A 20,005-nucleotide genomic window follows, 5' to 3' on the forward strand; every position below is an offset into this window, starting at 1 on the left:
TAGTATTCAATGAGGTCAAGGAAATATGTTACTGTAATTTCTTTACTAAAAGCTCCCACATTTTTGATGTTATCATAGTTTTTGGATACTATTATGGTAGTAAATTGGCAATGGTAGACACGTCTGTGATTCATATACCATGGTATTTTCAACGTATCTTTAAATTTACCATGTAAATCCCAGAGTATATGAATATTGTGTTGACATATTAACACTGATCTTCTGATCTCTCTCAGATACGGACTTTGATGATTGACAGAGACCCTGGGGAGAAAACGATCGAAACGCTTGTGAAATCTCAAGATGAGGTGTGTAGATCTTCTATAATTATTCTTCTGTACCATAGTTTGTCCATATTTGGTTCAGTTATACCTTTCATTCCAATAACAGAGATACATTGATCGAGGAATCAGGACATACACCTGGGCACCAGTTAACGGGACAGACTACAGGTTTGGAGTTATGGCATTACCTATGCAAAGTGTTTCATAACTCCCATAAGTATTTGTATGTATAAAACACGTTGTCTTTTTCTTCTCTGTGTGGGTGTTCTGCAGCCTGGCCTTGGTCTTGCCTGAATACAGTCTGCATTACATCGAGGCAAACCTGGGGAACACTATAAAACAAGCCATGTGTGAGTACCGCCTGTTCGCCCAGAACATACAAACCTGCTCCCCACGTTGAGCAAACACACTATCATTTACTAAAAAGATCAGATAGAGCCTTCGGTATGCAAAGCTATTGTTTTATGAAATAGCTGAGACTGCTTGCAAATATTTTTCATCGGCTCGCAAGAGAGGTCTGCCTGTTTGTGTGTGTGTGTGTGTGTGTGTGTGTGTGTGAGTGTGACCTCGATTGTCAGGGCTGCTCTCTGTATTAAACTGAGGTCCAGCTGGTCTCCACCCATCCTGAGCAGTGTAGCCAGGCGTTTGATCTGACTCTCCCCAGAACACAGGGGCCCCGGCTGGGAAGAGAGACTGCTAACGCTCCCTCCCCTCTGGACATGTGCTGTTGAGGTCCAGATCTGCACACATACACAGACGCTCAGCTCATTTAGAGGAATATTCCAGGTTGAGCTCTATTGGTAGCATGTGGCTTGCTGTCAATTTCGCAGAGAAAATTACTTCAGCTTGTACCTCGTTGCCCCATAGACTTTTATTTCTGTATAGTTTTTTTGTTTGCTTTTATAAACCCAGGTACACGTCAAACGTATTTTCAGTGGTAATTGACAGATGCTGTCGATAAAGCTTAACTTGTACTTAAGCCAGAACATATCCTTATAGGAATTGTTCTCTCAGAAATGAAAATTGCCATTATTTACTGACTCTTGTGTGGTTCCAAACCTGTATACTGTCATTTTTCTGGAAAACATAAAATTAGAAGATTTATGTTGCTTCTTTTTATATAACAAAAGTTTATAGTTTAAAAAGAAAAAAATAATTATTCTAGTATATGCAGTCTATATGGTTCCTGCCTGTCTTTTGAAGCCTTATGAACAGACCAGAGTCATTATAGTCATGCTAATCAGTGATGTGAATTCGAGAACCAGATCAGTCTGATTCTTAAACTGGTTCATGAAAAGAACCGGATCAAAAGAAAGATTTGTTTCCGATTCAGATGAAAAATGTCAGAATGTTGAGTAAATAATGACTTTTTTTGCCCCATCTTTTGGTGAACTATTTATTTAAAACAAGTTTTTCTGTGATCTCTCCTTTCTGTCTTTCAATCTTTAAATGACAGCACATTGGGGCAAGTACTATCTGTCTGTCTGTCTTTTAAAGTTCTTTCACTGTATGTTCTCCGGATTTTACCTGGTGTTATTGAAATTATTTACATTTGTTTACGCATGATTTTAAGTTTGAGGTCTATGCTTAACTCATTTGTTTGTTTGAGTAGCTTAATTTTGTATGCATGGTCTGTGCAAAATCAGTCGATTAATTTCTGACAGTGTTTGGTGCTTGTCTAAACATGCATACACAGTTAGATATGTAAAAAAAAGATGTCCAAATAAAAGATTCCAATTTTTATTATCCATGCAAATATAAACCAATACATATTTTCACTTTTATATGGTAGGGTGCGCTATTATGCATCATCTGAAAGAGTACAGAATATCCGGATCAAAGCACAGGCGAAGAAGAAGCAGAAACATGCGATAGAAGCATTGCTTATGCAAATGTAAAATAATGCATTCATTAAACATTAAACAGTTTATAAATCAAAACTGCTTAATGTTACCGAATGAAATGTCGACACAGGAAGAGATATAGGACTGTTCAAATTTGGGGGTTGATGGGCTCGATCATGTTTTGATCATTGCTCTGAATTTGTTTTCTTTTTTTTCTTTTCTTAATAAAGCAGATGTTCTGGTCTTTCTTTTGATATATTGTATGTCCATACAACAAAATATTCCGAGGGCCATGACATTTTTGTGAAATTTCACACTGTCAGTTTTTGGGATTGACAATTGCATTTACTTACAGGTATGAGTCCTGAAATGTCCCGTTCACACTGCAACTTGCAGAAGCATCTTGAATACTGTCTGTATGAACGTGCAACAAGAGGCAAGCCTGTATTCTCTAACCAGTAACCAAAGCGACAGTGACCAAATTAATATCAAAGATTGTGACGTCCATAAGTCTTATCACTTTTAACACGACAAGAGTCCATGCCTTTCATCCCGCAATACACAGTAGACATGCGTTTGTGCATTGGTTGTCACTCCTGTGAATAACCGAACTGTGTGTGAACGTAATCATATTAAGGACTAAACTACAGGACTGACAACCGTATTCTGGTGTCTTGTGAATGTGGCCAATAACAACACTAGTTCTGAGTGGTTCTTAGCTTGTTGATATGCGGTTGCTAGGTGGTTTCTAGGATATGTATATACATTACAAGGGTGTGCGGAGTAGTTACTAGGTCATTGCTAAATTGTTGCTAAAGTGAACTTGGGTGGTTACTGACCCAAGTAAAAAGACCCCACCAATACGTCTCTATGATATTCTGGTCCCTAGATATGGTCCAGGTCCCTCCTTTAATTTATATCTATGAGATAATCACAAGCACTATTTCTTTGAAAAGTAATAGCACACCTCTCCTCAACAAGCCGTAAGACTTGATGTATCATTCCGGTTTGTGGCGCGAAGGATTGCGAGATGAATTATGAGTTTTATTCTTGCAACACTGCACAGGGGCCGTGTAGAAGGATCATACTAGAATGCAGAGCTCTGAGCCAGAAGCATTTTTCTCCTTCTCACTGTTCATCAGCATCATTTTTTTTTAGCATAACGGTGCTTTGTAAGATCACATAGCTTCAACTTTAGTCATTACAAGCAAGAAAGCCAACAAAGGAAATTTAAGCTTGTGAAACAATGAGTAAAGCAGGTTTGGAGGACTGGAAGGGGCCACAGAAGGTCATATTGTGGCTTGTAAGCAGTAGCGTTCAGCTACTTGAGGCACCAGCGGTCACAGGAATTTGATGTTTTGTTCACAAGTTATAATTATTCATCTAATTTATAACGTGCGAGCGTGTTTGGGTGTGTGTTAATGTGCTAAAACTGATATTTCTGTATGCTGGAGTGTGCTACCGCAGATATGGGTATCTCTTTCTCTCTCTCTTCTTCCCCATATTCCCTTTCTCTCCATTTCTTGTTGTAAAGGATCCTGGCACAGGTTTATAGGCTCGTAAAGAGCCAGGTCCATATGGTTATTGAGAAAGGGGAAAGAGGCAGCGGTGCAGAGGTTAGGTCTTTGCGGTGGTCTTCAGAGTGCTCCTGGATACCTTAGAAGCCCAATTCCACGCTTTGGGAGCTCCACGGGGCTTGTTTGACCAAAGCCGAAAGCCGAATGTAAACTTCAGACAGGCAGAACGAGAGAAGTGTGGCTTTTGGGAGCCGTGTAGAGCAAATAATGAGAAGAACAGGTGAACACAGAGTTCTCTCGAGGGACGTGTCCTTACGGCTGGTTGTAACCAAAACCTGTGATGATGCACTTGGCTGCTTGGGCCGCAGACCCTGGACTAGACTGGATCTTACAAGTTCTGGTTGTTTAGGCTTGATTAGCCTCATATGTGTTTGTCACCAAGTACCCAGAAAGTGTTTGTTGGAGATCAGAGATGCGTTAGTTTGAGAAGAGAAGAATCTGAAATGGTGCGAATTATATTGACGGCAAATTCAGTGCAGATGTGAAGTCTTTAACTTATTGACACATTGACAGAAGCTTCAAACACCCATTGGAACACAAACAAGGGTCTTAACACCACCCTGTTTTGACACAAACACACAGACCGTATTATGTGGGCCTTACTGTCTCTGCAGATGAAACCTGTCATTGTTTTTTTATGATCAAAAGCTCTCCTAATAGCAATAATGAGAGTAGAGCTAATGATGTCCTGTGTATAGATGTAGACGACAAGGCCTCCCTCCAAGTTTAGGGTTTCTAGATTTAATTGAACAGTGCTCCCTATATAGAAAAAACTTTTTAAAATAGGTTTTTGCATTTTTTTGAAGGACCCCTCAGAAGGCCCCCCCGAAACGCGATTGGGCTAATTTTAGACATGATTTGGGTAGTTTTGATTAGCAATTGGTTGAATTTTATTGTGCAGGCCTGGCAACCTTCTGTAGGGCCTAGTCACTTGTCTGTAGCTGGCCAAGCATGCTATTTATAAGCAATGAGAACAGTTTGGCCCGGCGGTGGTGTGATGCAAGGTGGTTGCCAGGGTGTTGCTAAGTTCTAAGTGGTTTAAAAAGTGTATCTATGCAGTTGCTAGGTGATTGTTAGGGCATTAATGAGTGGTTTCTAGAGTCCAGGTGGTTGCTTAAGGCTGGCCCAACTAAAAGATTTTTAAAATCTTACCTGTGTATCAAAATGTGAGAGACCAGTTTAATTTTTAACAGTTTAATTTTGTTCCTATAGTGTGTGGAGTGCCGCGATGCGACCAAGACAGCACACCACCCACTAACAAATTACATTCACAAACAACCAGAGTCCTGACTGTGAACACAGGAAATCTTGCAAAAACACCCCCTGGCCAAACGCGACTTTAGAGTAAACAAACATGGCAGATGATGAGCATGGCGATAATAGTGTTTGGACTGCTTTTTACAGAAAATTCACAGGAAAAAAAAGAAAAAGGTTTGGATGAACTTGTGTTGTGCTTCCGTCTTCCTTCAGCTCGCTTTCTGATTTTCTTTCGTTCCACATGACAATATACAGAGTGTGTGTGCGTTTGTGTGTGCAACATGTTGGATATTTACGATCTGAGATCAGTGCTGCCCCAATGTTCTTCCGAGCAGATTCAATCACACTTAACACACATCACTCCACAGGAAAATCTGATGAGATAATCTGTAGAGCCATCAAAATAGTCAGACATTGGGATTGTTGGAAGAGGAGAATTGGGTCCAAAATCGGCCTGGTTATCTTGTAGTGTGTGGGTGCCTTTTTTATCAGTCAAAAGAGCCTACCGTCAAGGGTCTGTGATATTCTGGTATCTAGGAAAATAAAATAAAACAAAACAAGGTTCTTCAAATCTGGCCCTGGAGGTCCACTGTCCCACAGAGTTTAGCTCCAACCCAAATCAAACTCACCTGCCTATGATCACTTTCTAACAATCCTGAAGACCTTGATTTGCTTGTTTGGGTGTTTTTAATTTGGGTTGGATTTAAACTGTAGGATGGTAGACCTCCAGGGCCAGATTTGATGAACCCTGAATTTTTTTTTAATAAAATAGTCCTGGCTCTAAAATCCTATACAATGAGCCATATTTGAAGCTGTTTTAAATTAGCCAGAAAATATGTAGTAAATTCAGTAATGCGTGGCATCTCATTGCTTTAGTGAAAGTATGAAAATTGGAACTTGCACTACTGTAAATTATACTTGTTCTTTTGGCTCTAGTGATTCATAATCATATTTGATTTTACAACTTTCTGAAGTAATTGCCTCAAACATTAGCCAAGAACACAATGTTGTGTACACCCAAAAGGCCATCAATTCTCAATAATATATTAAGACATAATTAGATGCATCTGAATATTTTGAGCTACTGTCTTGAGTTGTTTTGCCTAGCTTTTTTTGTTTATAGGATTTCATTACATGCACAGTCAATTTTCATTGTTCTAACAAAAATTATGGTTAATCCTTTGTTTGGTTTGGTTTGGTAAATGTGCAGTCCGGAAGTTTCTAGACACTATCTAGATGGTCTGGTTCTGTTTTGGTTTGTGAGATGATCTACTGGCTCATATCAGTGACTGATTGCTTGTGCACCTTTGATGAACAAAGAGAGTTTGATGTGACTTCACCAAACACTGGCTGACCTTTTTTTCTGATCGTGAATACTGCATGCCAATTTGTTCAACCATCATGTCATTTGATGTTTTCATCAAGCGTCAGAATTATTATATACCATGCCTGCCAAACTTTCCGCTCACTCCTCTCGTAACTCTCTGTGTTGAATGGAAAGGACTGTCTGCATCCATTTCTTCACGCCTATAATCTCAAACTTGCGTCTTTGTTGTGTGTCCAGGCTTTGGCTTAATCTGAAACCGCCATCGTCTCCGAGTGCATGTTTTATATGAAATGCTGTTTTCAGAGTATCTGGTTTACAATGTTGGACATCTTTTGGGACTATGATGGACTGTGGTAACTTTGTCTTTCTCTTTGTCTTCTGATTGGTTGGATTTTCACTACAGGGAACAAGGGCAAGTACTGCACCCTCCTCTTCTAAGATCTTCACGTTTTATTACATTCGTCAGTTATTGTACCATTTTATTTTCAATGTCATTTGCATGCATCTTTTCCTGCTTTTTTCCATAGCAGTCATGTCACATCTGTATGCGTGCAATTAAAATAATCTGTTACTTCTCATGAGTGCATTTCAAATCCGTTTTTTTCTTTAATCTATAAACATTACATTGATTTTGCATGTTGTTAATTGTTTATAATTTTTTCCCAGTTTCTCCTTTAAAATTTGTTCTGTCCAATCAATCGATTTGGGTTTTTGCAATGGCCAGTGCTAATACAGATAACTAGAGATTGGCATGGTGGATATAATTCTGAAATATATATTTGATTTCCCTCCAAAAAAAATTAAACCAGCCTAAAAATGTTTTGATGGTCTTTGGTGGTCTCTCAGGCTGGTCTGTTGGCTGGTTTTTTGTTCTTTTTTCAGCTGTGGATGCCAGCTGCAGACCAGCTTGCCCATGCTGCAAGACCATCTAAACCAGTTAAGGCTGGTTGTATGCGTGTATTACAATGAAATTAACATTTTTGTTATGCCATATTGACTTGAATTTCACTTTTCTAGTCCATGCCAGTCTAATCTCAGAATGGCCACATATTGGCTGATATATTGGTCTATCACTACTGTCATTTTATAGTTTTGAATATTTTTAATATGATCTGTCTAAACATGTCTCTTTTTCTCTGTGTAGTCTCTGAGACCATGCAGCAGGAGAAATTTGAGGAATATGGGTACACCTTTATTGCACCCAGGTAACACACACATATATATATAAACACACCAAGCAAAAACAGCAGACCTCCCACAGGGTTTAGTTGTGACAGGTTTATAAGGGCTGTATCTAGACTCTATTGGTCTTTGAAGGCCTGTAAATTCACACCTTCAGACCCACACATTACTCCCCTTAACAATGGATCCCACAGACACGGCGGCAGCAAAAATGTTTGGTCTCAACTTCACACTACTTAAATGCACAGGCCTCATTGTGCTCATCAAACTTGTGTTTTTTCTGTGAATACAGTAATTATTAAACTTTTTTTCAGGGAATACTGCAAGGACCTCAAAGTCACATCCAACAACACCCAGTTCCTGATGGACTTCAATGAGTACATTGACAGAAAAACACCAAATGATCCTATGTGTGAGTCTATCTATCTACCTACCCACCCCACCTATCTATCTATCTATCTATCTATCTATCTATCTATCTATCTATCTATCTATCTATCTATCTATCTATCTATCTATCTATCTATCTATCTATCTATCTATCTATCTATCTATCTATCTATCTCAGTGAACTCTCATTGGTTCAAAGTTAAGTGTGTAAGTGTTTTCGGAGTCATTTTTGCAGTGACTTTAAACCAACTGTAATCGAACCAACTGGATATGTTATCTAATGCAAAGACATCTAAGTTTCAAATACTTTTTGGGACCGCTGTATCACACTACCTTTTGCATGTATAAACCACTGCTGTCAATGTAATGATATCAGAGGTGAGAGGACTCAGATTACTCTCTTGTAGGCGCTGAGTCAGGTTGATTCCCGCTCAAGTGATGTCAGCGTGTGTGGCGGGCGGTCCCGCTGTCTGTGAAGGTGACCCGTGTCAGCACTTTGTTTAATCAGCCTGTAATTGATTAGTCTGCTCGATAATGACTCCACCGCTGTCATCCTAATGTTCATACTCGTGATGACTCACTGTGTTTTCTGTAAAGAGATGCTATCGCTGCAGCGCTCACACGCAAACGCACCCAAAGATGTTTGCTAGCTTTTTGATTCCTCAGATAGGCATTACTTTTGTCCTGAAAAGTATTCAGCAATGTGCATGTCACCAAACTGTTGCTTTTACATTTAAAAGTCCATATCATATAATTTTTTTTTATTTAAAAGTCCACGTAATGCTTTTTTCCCTCATAAAAGTGGAAATGTAGCTTTACATGACTATTTCCATCTTTTCCCTCTCTCTCATTTGTAAATATAGGTGTGATAAATACAATATATTTTACTGCTGTTTAATTACATGACTATTTCCATCTTTTCCCTCTCTCTCATTTGTAAATATAGGTGTGATAAATACAATATATTTTACTGCTGTTTAATTTTAATTTTACATACCACTGTTTCCACCCTCCCTCTAAGCTTCTTTTTTTTTTTTTTTTTGAAAAATAAATAGGTAGCTATATATTAATGTTCATGGTTGTGATATAGACCGATATTGTAACGGACTGCTCAGACACAGTTGTGGATCCAAATGCCGCTTTATTAGGGCAATCCAGAATCATAATCCATAAAACAAGCTATAGGTCAAAACACGGGACAGATAATCTGAAAAGAAAACAGGGCAGAAAAACACAGGCAAAAAAGTCAAAACCAAAACGTGGGTAGCCAGAGGGAGAGCGCTCAGAAATGTGACACTTACAAGACTTTGCAAAGAATGAGTGAAGACAGGATTTAAAGGGTAACTCTCGCCAAAATGCAACCTAGGGTCTTTTTGTTAATCTACCCGAGGCAAACTTTCGTTTAAAAGCATAATTAGAATAGAAACGCCACTTTTAAGTTTGACCGTGTTTTCATTTTCGGTCAAATTGCCTTTTGAATGGGAGTGCTTGGGGCACTTCTATGATAGCATCAAAAATCGCTATTTTTAAAACACTAAGGCGGCTCAACACAACATGAAACTTTGCTCGAAGTATCACCAGGGGCTCTACACATGAACTCCAGCATTGAGAACATTGTTTGTGTACACAGAGTTTACTAAAAAGAAAGATTTTACAGTGAAACTCACTGTAGCTGTGTCCGCCGGCATTTTGACAGTCAAAAATAGTCGATCTCCGAATTCAACGTAACAGGGAGGAGAGTTAAGATGGAAAGCTCCTAAAGCTTAGTTCCATATAAATTCACAGATAATTTGTTGTTTTGTCATTAGTGAAAATCAATATTGACCTTGTATTTGAAAAAGGATGCTCATATAAGAAGCAATACTAAAATTCAGAGTCAGTTCATTCACATTCGGAGATCGACTATTTTTGACTGTCAAAATGCCGACGGACACAGCTACAGTGAGTTGTTCAAAATCTTTCTTTTTAGTAAACTCTGTGTACACAAACAATGTTCTCAATGCTGGAGTTCATGTGTAGAGCCCCTGGTGATACTTTGAGCAAAGTTTCATGTTGTGTCGAGCCTTCTTAGTGTTTTAAAAATAGCGATTTTTGATGCTATCATAGAAGTGCCCCAAGCACTCCCATTCAAAAGGCAATTTGACCGAAAACTAAAATACGGTCAAACTTAAAAGTGGCGTTTCCATTCTAATTATGCTTTTAAACGAAAGTTCGCCTCGGGTAGATTAACAAAAAGAACCCAGGGTGGATTTTGGCAAGAGTTGCCCTTTAAATAGGCAGGCATTAACAAGATAATGAGACACAGGTGGGTGGAAGCAATCAAACATAATAAGTCCAGGCAATGGTTTATGGGAAATGCAGCTATTTATGGTAAAGCAAATGAGACGGGAGGAGTGCCCTCTGGTGGAGATCATGGGCACTCCAGCTGACGGATGTAACAGATATATATCCACTAGACTGACAAACAATTTCTGTTTTCAATTTTCTAGTGAATTTTGAATAAATATTGGGTAGAGTATCATTTCATTTCACCAATTTGTTTAAATCTGTACCAGCCACTGACAAGCTCAAACCAGTCAACTAGTAGACCATATTCTGGGACAATGAAGTTTGAACAAGGAGAATCCTGTTTTCCATGACATAATCCAAAATTATATAAACTATAAAGACTTTCCTTTCTCTCTGTCTGTATTTGTCAGGTAACGTCAGTCTTGTAAACCGATTGCTGCTGGATGCCGGTCTCACGGCGGACCTTGTCAAAGTCTGGAAGGAGCAGAGTGTGTAAGTTTAGGACAAAACACACACATGGAACGACATAAAACACTCATCCATGTCTCTGTGAAATGTCTCGAGGTTTCAAGTACAAAGATCTCCAGAGAAGACAGAGAGACGCCTTCATATAACTGCTGAACACAAAGCTCTATTTAAAGTCCTGTCATGAATAAGAATGCTGTCTTAATGTCAAAAGCAAACTCGAGAGTCTAGCAATTATAACCAGGATTAAAGAACCCGACCATCTGGGAGTCCAAAAACACAATAGACATTGCATATGTCAAAATAGTGTTTTCAATTAAACAAATGGTGTTTCAATTAGTTTTTTTACACTAAAGAATGACCTAAATATAACATTGTTTTCTTTTTGTTCGAAGAGGAGGCTGAATATGTTGTTTGATTGGAATGTCCTTGAAGTAATTTAATTTAATGCAATGAATACCTGAATAAAATACTCACAGGTGTAAAGCTAGTCTGTTTGTGGTCTTTCAGAAAATTCTAAACTAAAACAAAGCTGATGTCTTTTTTTTTTCTATTAGAGATGGAGTTTTGGCCCGGTTTGTGACTACAGATGGAGGCATTACACGTGTGTATCCTAAAAGGTATTCCATTCACCGTTGTGTGAAATATGTGCATCTCTCCATCCCCATGTGTGCATGTGTGTGTGAGAGATGCTAAATTCTTTACGATCTTTCCTCTGTCGGCAATCCCCGCTGGGGTTCTGCGGTTGAGACCGAAAGAAAAAGTGAAAAGGCATGTTTCAGAGGATGTTTCTGGTACAGAGGGACTCTTTTGAGATTTCTTATGGGAGCCATGTGCAGCTGCCACTCTCTCTCCTGTCTTTATTAGCTTAAATCTATAACATTGAGTGCTTGAGTTCATAAACTTAGTCTGGAGGTGTAAAACAGCAGGGCAGTGTTAAAGAAGCTACAGCAGTGCACTTATTCACAGTTCATATTTACTCAACTTAAAGCACAAAAGACAAAAGTCTTTTTTTTGGAGCTTCACAGCACCAATTACTGTCCACTTGTGTTTTATGGCAAATAGCGGCATGTACATACTGCTAATCATATTATTTTGTGTTTCATGGGGGAAAAATAAATTATGTTTTGACTGACTTGTCTGAGATTTTTCAGTTTTCAATTAACTGTCGCTTTATTTTAAGTTATTTTTTAAAAAAGTAATTGCTTAATTCCTTGATATGCTGTATTTTTAATACTTATAGTAGAGATTAATGTCCACATTGCTTCCTTTATTGCTTTACCCTAGAATCCATAGTTTCATTGACTTGATATGGTGTGATTTATTCTATTTAGACTTTACCTATTATTTTTTATATAAAAAAAAAAAGTTTAATTGTTTAATTAAAAAAAATGAATTCCTTGATATTCCATGAGTTCCTTATAGATCGTGTATGTGAGCCTCAGCAATGTAATTTGAACGTTAGTTACAGTTAAAATTAGGTATATTGAATTTATTTATTTTACATGGGAATTGAAACAAACAAATTCAAGTCAACTTTTTAAAATATTTTTAATCTTTTATTTTTTTATGATTTTATTACACCAACTATAAGGATAATAACAGAATGCCTTTTAATAAAAACCATTGAATCCACTACAAGTCATGCAAAAATCCTGCATTCATGTAGGATTTTTGGGTTATGCATTCTTGAGTTCAATCATTACATATTGCTATTGTTCATTATTGAAATGATTGATTCTGCGTTTTGTTTGAAATGCTTCTTAATTTGGGTCTTCCTCTTGCCTTTGTCTCTTTCTCAGTGCTGGGGAAGAATGGGGTGAAAACTCTGAGACCTATGACTCAAGTTTTTACAAAAGGAATCTGGACAATGACATATACATCTTCACTGCCCCATACATCAACAGTAAGAAACACACACACTTACAGTACACGTCCACTCTATAACTTTTGGATAGATGCATGCTCTCTTTGGCACTCTGCTTTACTAAGACAGCTGTTGATCTAATCGAAATGCGCACCTACAGATCTCTTGCCAAGGTCGAGTAAGTTTATATTACTGGGGGATTACCATTCAATGAGACTACCTCACATTCACGCACGTGTGGTCTGCAGGACTAATACACACACGGTCGAGAAGCACCCATGCGCCAAGACACAACCCCAGGGGAACGCCTGGTCCTTGTGTTTATGGGAGGTTTTACCATTTAAGCTAATGGTGAAAGCAGACTGAAACCCTTACAGATCTCTCTCAAACATTTGGGTATCAGATGTAGCATGTCTACCTTGGCAGGTGTTACCAGATGAATTGCATCAACAGCATTTAGATACTAAAACCATGCTTGTTCGGATTAGTTAAATGAAGCAGAGAGTCAATCCAACCTTTTTGGTAAATGCAATTTATTGTTCTGCATTTGTGTCATCTTTTCCCTTGAAACAGAGAGCAGAGAGTCTGGTTATGAGTCCGGTATCCTTGTCAGTAAAGCAGTGGATTTGGACATTAATGGAACAAAACTCAAACCTGCTGGTGAGCTCTTAAAATTCAATTACAGTACCGTTCAGAAGTTTGCAGTCAGTATGATTGATTGATGAATTAATGAATACTTTTATTCAACAAGGATGTGTTAAAATGGTCAAACGTGACAGTGTTACAAATTATTTCTATTTAAAAATAAATGCTGTTGTTTTGATTTTGTTTTGACAGTTTTCATCACTGTTTTTACTGTATTTTTAACCAAATAAATGCAGCCTTGGTAAGCATAAAGCACTTAAAAAAAAAAAAAAAAATCTTTCAGGCCCTAAACCTTTGAACGCTAGTGTGATTGTTTTCTTTTAAATAAAAAGTAAGTGTAAAATCGTACAAAATTTTGTTTTAATAGATCTGTTTATACTGAATTATCAAGGATTTCCACAAAGGTTTGTCATAAAAACAGTAAAGTCACCAGTATTGTGTTTTAAACAAAATTAGGTAGTTCTTGCAAAAATATTTTTTATGATTTGTCACTGATGACTAGCAAATGTTGTGACTAATTAATTCATTTCAGAGCTTTGTGCTCATGAAGGTCTGACCCTGACATAGCTCCTTCTCATCATCTACATTTTATCTTCTTCTTTTTTTTTTTTTTGTCCTGGCATGAATAAGATTTCATCACAGATGTGTTTTATGTTATCATACAGTGGTGGGAGTCAAACTCAACGTGTCGGCCTGGATGAACAGCTTCATAAACGCTACCACCAAGAAAAATGTAAGCAGAAATGACCCCTTTTTCTTTATCGGCACATGTGGAAGCTGTTTAGTCACAAACGCAGCCTCTCTAGATGGGCCGATATTGCCGTCTGAGAGCGGAGATGAATTGACTTGCTCCAATAGTCGTTGTCAAAGGCTTGTTTCATGAATTCTCAGCTCTCTCCTCACATAATTTCCTCTCCGCAGTGCAAGGATGAGATCTGCGGGTGCCTCAGGAATGATAAGGTAGGGCGCTGACTGCTTCATGCTGCTCTGACCTCTGTAGTCACTTATCTAAAGCTGCTTTCACTCTCGCTTTCTGATGAATGGCTGTTTTTACTCCTCAGCAAGTGGACTGTGTGATTCTGGATGATGGCGGCTTTCTGCTCATGTCCAATCAGGATGATTATATCACGCAGGTAGAATATATTTACAAGGCTAATTGAGTCTTTTTGCTATTTTAATGCCAGCTCCAGCAATACTATATGTTATCAGTCACCTAAAGGAGTCTTTTTCATATGTTCACTCTGATTTACAGATTGGTCAGTTCTTTGGTGAAGTGGACCCGGTTTTGATGATCACTCTGGTCAACTCTTCGCTGTTCTCCTTTAATAAAACCTACGACTACCAGTCCGTCTGTGACCCAGAGAGAGAAACTAAAGCTGCTGCAGGACCCCGTTCTATATACGTGGTAAAGAACTTTATATTGTCAATTTCTTTAGAAGACCATCATGTACTGTAGAGACTTCTGAAAGTCAAATGTTTTGATTGTGTCTGTATTAACTGTCGTATCTATATTTGTGTGTTTGTGTTTGGCAGCCAACGATAGCAGATATGCTAACTGTAGGCTGGTGGGCCTCCACTGCGGTCTGGTAAGAAGAAATAGACACTGCATTCTGAAAAATAGACAGATGAAGGATAGAAGTGTGAGGTGGATATTCACATTTGTTTGTCACTGTCTCCCTCTTAGGTCAATTTTGCAGCAGCTTCTCCTCAGTCTGACTCTCCCAAATGTCATGGGTACAGGTATGTTAAGTGTTTAAAGGGGTGTTGAACTGAGAAATCAAAATTTCCTTGAGCTTTTGACATATAAGAGATCATCATACTATAATAATATCCTGTAAGTTTCAGAACTGAAAACTACCTTGTTAGTCCAATAAAAGCTTTTATAGACATCAGGCTCAGCAAACGACTCGTTTTTCAAAGTGGGGAACTATGACGTCAAAGAGGATAAAACACCGCCTCCACAAAAGAAGATCAACTCCTACTTCAACACGGCCTGTTTAGCCCCGCCCACCGATTCGCCCAAACATGCTAAATAACATAGGACGACATGATAATTGCTAAACCGGATCGAGCTACTTCCAAGCAATAAACATGCTGTTTACTAAATATTGTGCAGTGCCTGTTTGTGGAAGAAGACAGTCTGCATAAGCTTCCTTCGGATTCCAGCATGGTTAAACTTTATTAAATCAGTCAATCACAATTTCCCGACACAGACCTTTTCGAGAGAGTTCATGTAATACTAGCTATTTCATATGCAAGCATGTCAGCCAATCACAGCAGTGGGCGTTTGCACTGCAGTCTCACAGCAGACACGCTCCTTAAAACAGAGCGTTCAAATCTGAGGCTGAAATCAGGCTTGGAAAAATGGCTTTTATTTATAAATTATGACAATTTTTGATGTAAAAATCATACTAACATTATAAGGGCACCCCAGGCGACATTATAAAATAATAAAACAATCCAGTTCATGACCCCTTTAAGTGATGGAATTCTGGCTCATCTTTCTGCATTCGAGGAACTTTTGATATTTTAAGAGAATTTTTTTAATTATTCTAGTCTTGTTTTACAAAATTACATTTATTTAGTTTTGTCTAGTAGAATGCATTGAAAAAGTAACTTTGGTTCAGGACAATATAACACTACTCAATGTTTAAAAAAATCACAATACACAGTATATACACACACAAATCATCCATCCATGTAGTGTATTTATACATATATAAACATATATATATATATATATATATATATATATATATACAGTGAGGAAAATAAGTATTTGAACACCCTGCTATTTTGCAAGTTCTCCCACTTGGAAATCATGGAGGGGTCTGAAATTGTCATCGTAGGTGCATGTCCACTGTGAGAGACATAATCTATAAAAAAAAATCCAGAAATCACAATATATGATTTTTTTACTATTTATTTGTATGATACAGCTGCAAATAAGCATTTGAACGCCTGTCTATCAGCTAGAATTCTGACCCTCAAAGACCTGTTAGTCTGCCTTTAAAATGTCCACCTCCACTCCATTTATTATCCTAAATTAGATGCACCTGTTTGAGGTCGTTAGCTGCATAAAGACACCTGTCCACCCCATACAATCAGTAAGAATCCAACTACTAACATGGCCAAGACCAAAGAGCTGTCCAAAGACACTAGAGACCAAATTGTACACCTCCACAAGGCTGGAAAGGGCTACGGGGAAATTGCCAAGCAGCTTGGTGAAAAAAGGTCCACTGTTGGAGCAATCATTAGAAAATGGAAGAAGCTAAACATGACTGTCAATCTCCCTTGGACTGGGGCTCCATGCAAGATCTCACCTCGTGGGGTCTCAATGATCCTAAGAAAGGTGAGAAATCAGCCCAGAACTACACGGGAGGAGCTGGTCAATGACCTGAAAAGAGCTGGGACCACCGTTTCCAAGGTTACTGTTGGTAATACACTAAGATGTCATGGTTTGAAATGGAAGGTTCCCCTGCTTAAACCAGCACATGTCAAGGCCCGTCTTAAGTTTGCCAATGACCATTTGGATGATCCAGAGGAGTCATGGGAGAAAGTCATGTGGTCAGATGAGACCAAAATAGAACTTTTTGGTCATAATCCCACTAAATGTGTTTGGAGGAAGAAGAATGATGAGTACCATCCCAAGAACACCATCCCTACTGTGAAGCATGGGGGTGGTAGCATCATGCTTTGGGGGTGTTTTTCTGCACATGGGACAGGGCGACTGCACTGTATTAAGGAGAGGATGACCGGGGCCATGTATTGCGAGATTTTGGGGAACAACCTCCTTCCCTCAGTTAGAGCATTGAAGATGGGTCGAGGCTGGGTCTTCCAACATGACAATGACCCGAAGCACACAGCCAGGATAACCAAGGAGTGGCTCTGTAAGAAGCATATCAAGGTTCTGGCGTGGCCTAGCCAGTCTCCAGACCTAAACCCAATAGAGAATCTTTGGAGGGAGTTCAAACTCCGTGTTTCTCAGCGACAGCCCAGAAACCTGACTGATCTAGAGAAGATCTGTGTGGAGGAGTGGGCCAAAATCCCTCCTGCAGTGTGTGCAAACCTGGTGAAAAACTACAGGAAACGTTTGACCTCTGTATTTGCAAACAAAGGCTACTGTACCAAATATTAACATTGATTTTCTCAGGTGTTCAAATACTTATTTGCAGCTGTATCATACAAATAAATAGTTAAAAAATCATACATTGTGATTCCTGGATTTTTTTTTTTAGATTATGTCTCTCACAGTGGACATGCACCTACGATGACAATTTCAGACCCCTCCATGATTTCTAAGTGGGAGAACTTGCAAAATAGCAGGGTGTTCAAATACTTATTTTCCTCACTGTATATTTCATGTAACTTAAAAAATCACATTTTAAGTAACAATTTTCTTTTTTCCTCAAATTGTGCAGCCTTACATTATCTTATTATAAGCAATTCAATACTAATGAAATCATAATCATATGATAATAATAATTTGGTCTTTTTCTAAAAACTGTCTCTTCCTGATGATGTAATTTAGGCTACACAGACTATTGGGTAATGCTATCCAGTGCAACAGTCGGGTTCCGGAAGTAAAAACTCATTTTCTCCACAGAGAAATAGATTTTTAACGATAATTTATACATCTTTAGGGCTCGTTCACACAGAAAAGACGTGAGATGCGGGCAGTGGAATGGGGAAAAAAAATGCAAGTTCTCAAGACGTTTTTTAAAAGTTGAACTGATTTTCACTTGAGCACCGCATTTTTCACGTCTAGCGTGTTTACATAGAAAAACAACGGAAAAGTAGCGCATTGGGATGGAAAAACGCTTTCTGTCTGAATGGCCGCTTAGTCTGCACTTTTCTTAACATTCCATGTTGAAATACCCTTTTGACCCCTTCTAAAGCCATTACATAAAACATTTCCATCACAAGTTAAAACGCATGGATTAAGTGAACTTCGATTGTACAAATATAAATTGATTACATGCAATTCAGTTGAGTCAAAATGAATTGATGCAATTAAATCGAACAAGCATCCAAAATTGACTTTATGAGTGTTCTTGATAAGTAGGCTGTTGATCCTCATGCGTTTTGATATTTACAGTATGCGGATGGTGCGTTTGTGTGTTTTCAGCATACTCGGAGGATGACCTCGCGGATGCGTTCTCCAAAGAGAGCTGTATCACCGAACAGACTCAGTATTTCTTTGAGAACGAGAACAAATCTTTCTCTGGAGCTATGGACTGTGGAAACTGCTCCAGGTGAGGACTGTTTTTATTTTTGTACGTGCATAAATCCATCCGCATTCCCTCCATCCGTGTGCGTGTGGGAGTGCGTGTGAGCATGTGCAGATGATGTCAGCGCTCTCTTCCTGTCTCTTCCTGGATAATTGCTCATCCCGGTAAGTCATCCCTCCAAGGATCGAGCAGCTCAGCTTTCCTTCTCTTTTCCTCTCCGTCCCCTCGTTCTCCAGATCCATCCGACGTCCAGCCGGCTGTAAATCCCGCCGGCCGTGCTGTTTAATGTAACACCGCTAAAGCAGAACGTGCTGGGGTGGGTGGGGGCGCTCGGCCTGACAGAAACTCTACGCCTTTTTTACGAGCCCCACGTGTGACTCTGCGTACGATAGTTTTTCTTCCATGTTAACTACTTTAGACATGTAAAGTTTAACAAGAGCCATAAAGAGAAATCCATTTGTGAGAGCTCAGGAGCTCAAGACCTGAGCTTCGGCATATGTAATTCAATCTCGCTCAGAGAGACATCAACACCAGATCAGTCTAAAGGAACGCATGTACTGATGAGAGAATTGCTGGAATTGCCAGCTTAAGGATGGCTTAAACAGAACATCAAGGAGACTACAGCAAATTATACTTTTTTCCATTATTAAAGTCATATTTCTTCAGATTTTTTGCATTAGTTATCTGAGGTCTGCTTATCCTCTCTCAGCCCTACAGATCTTTTTGGACAACAAACTCTCCTCAGAGGTTATATAATGCCTCTGTTTTGAAACCTAGTGTGCTGCCGTACTGTCTACTGCCTACATAGACTCTAGGGTTGGATCAATATTGAAATTTTGGCTTTCAGTACAGTACCAATTTCTGGTCCTGTACCTTAGGTAACAAATACAGCTTTAACCGACTGGCGAACTGCAAGAAGTTCAGTAGATCTGATCATTTAATGTCAATTATTAATGATTCCTTTTTAAATAAATAAAATAAGTGATGGGTTCATTAATTTATTAAAATGACATTTAGAATAATACTGTATGTGTATTTCAGTTTGTCCTACATAATATTGTTTTTACATCAAAACCCAAAATTCAAACGCTGAAATTGTAAACTGAAAATATATCCATATAACGTTTCCAATGTTATTTACCTGGTGCACAATAATGTTTGTACTAAAATACAATATTTTATTTTGTTGCGCTTCGATGATAATTATATTCCACCATATAAAGACTGCAATAAATGCTACTTTTGTGAAACTACCATTCAAAAGTGGGATCAGTACAATTTTTTAAAAATTCAAAGTCTGACCAAAAATACAGTAAAATAGTAATATTGTGAAAATATTATTATTAAAATATTATAATTATTTAAAATAACTGCTTAACAGCATCATTACTCCAGTCTTCAGTGTCACATGATCCTTCAGAAATCATTCTAATATACTGATTTGCTGCTCAGGAAATATGTCTTATTATTATCAGTGTTGAAAACAGTTGTGCTGCTTAATATTTTTTAAATCTTGTTACAATTTTCAGCATTCTTTCATGGATAGAAAATTCAAAAGAACTGTATTTATTTCTAATAGAAATCTTTTGTAACATTATACATTTATTTTTAATGCATCAAAGCAAAACACACAAAAAAACTTTTGAA

General features: G+C 38.3%; 1 protein-coding gene across 3 annotated transcripts in view; it reads left to right on the forward strand.

Moving 5' to 3' along the window:
* Positions 1-20,005, forward strand: part of LOC311089163 (voltage-dependent calcium channel subunit alpha-2/delta-1) — a 118,787-nt gene that overhangs the window by 94,000 nt on the left and 4,782 nt on the right. For all 3 annotated transcript variants that reach the window (XM_084123651.1, XM_084123649.1, XM_084123650.1), the window contains 16 exons: positions 237-308; positions 391-452; positions 558-634; positions 7,434-7,494; positions 7,786-7,883; positions 10,561-10,642; positions 11,173-11,235; positions 12,418-12,521; positions 13,056-13,142; positions 13,793-13,860; positions 14,049-14,087; positions 14,189-14,260; positions 14,380-14,532; positions 14,661-14,713; positions 14,812-14,867; positions 18,256-18,382. In XM_084123651.1, the coding sequence (XP_083979777.1) occupies positions 237-308; positions 391-452; positions 558-634; positions 7,434-7,494; positions 7,786-7,883; positions 10,561-10,642; positions 11,173-11,235; positions 12,418-12,521; positions 13,056-13,142; positions 13,793-13,860; positions 14,049-14,087; positions 14,189-14,260; positions 14,380-14,532; positions 14,661-14,713; positions 14,812-14,867; positions 18,256-18,382 (1,274 nt within the window). The remainder of the gene's footprint in view (positions 1-236; positions 309-390; positions 453-557; positions 635-7,433; positions 7,495-7,785; positions 7,884-10,560; positions 10,643-11,172; positions 11,236-12,417; positions 12,522-13,055; positions 13,143-13,792; positions 13,861-14,048; positions 14,088-14,188; positions 14,261-14,379; positions 14,533-14,660; positions 14,714-14,811; positions 14,868-18,255; positions 18,383-20,005) is intronic.

The sequence above is a fragment of the Abramis brama genome, assembly GCF_963993115.1.
Source record: "Abramis brama genome assembly, chromosome: 9".
NCBI classification, from domain to species: domain Eukaryota; kingdom Metazoa; phylum Chordata; class Actinopteri; order Cypriniformes; family Leuciscidae; genus Abramis; species Abramis brama.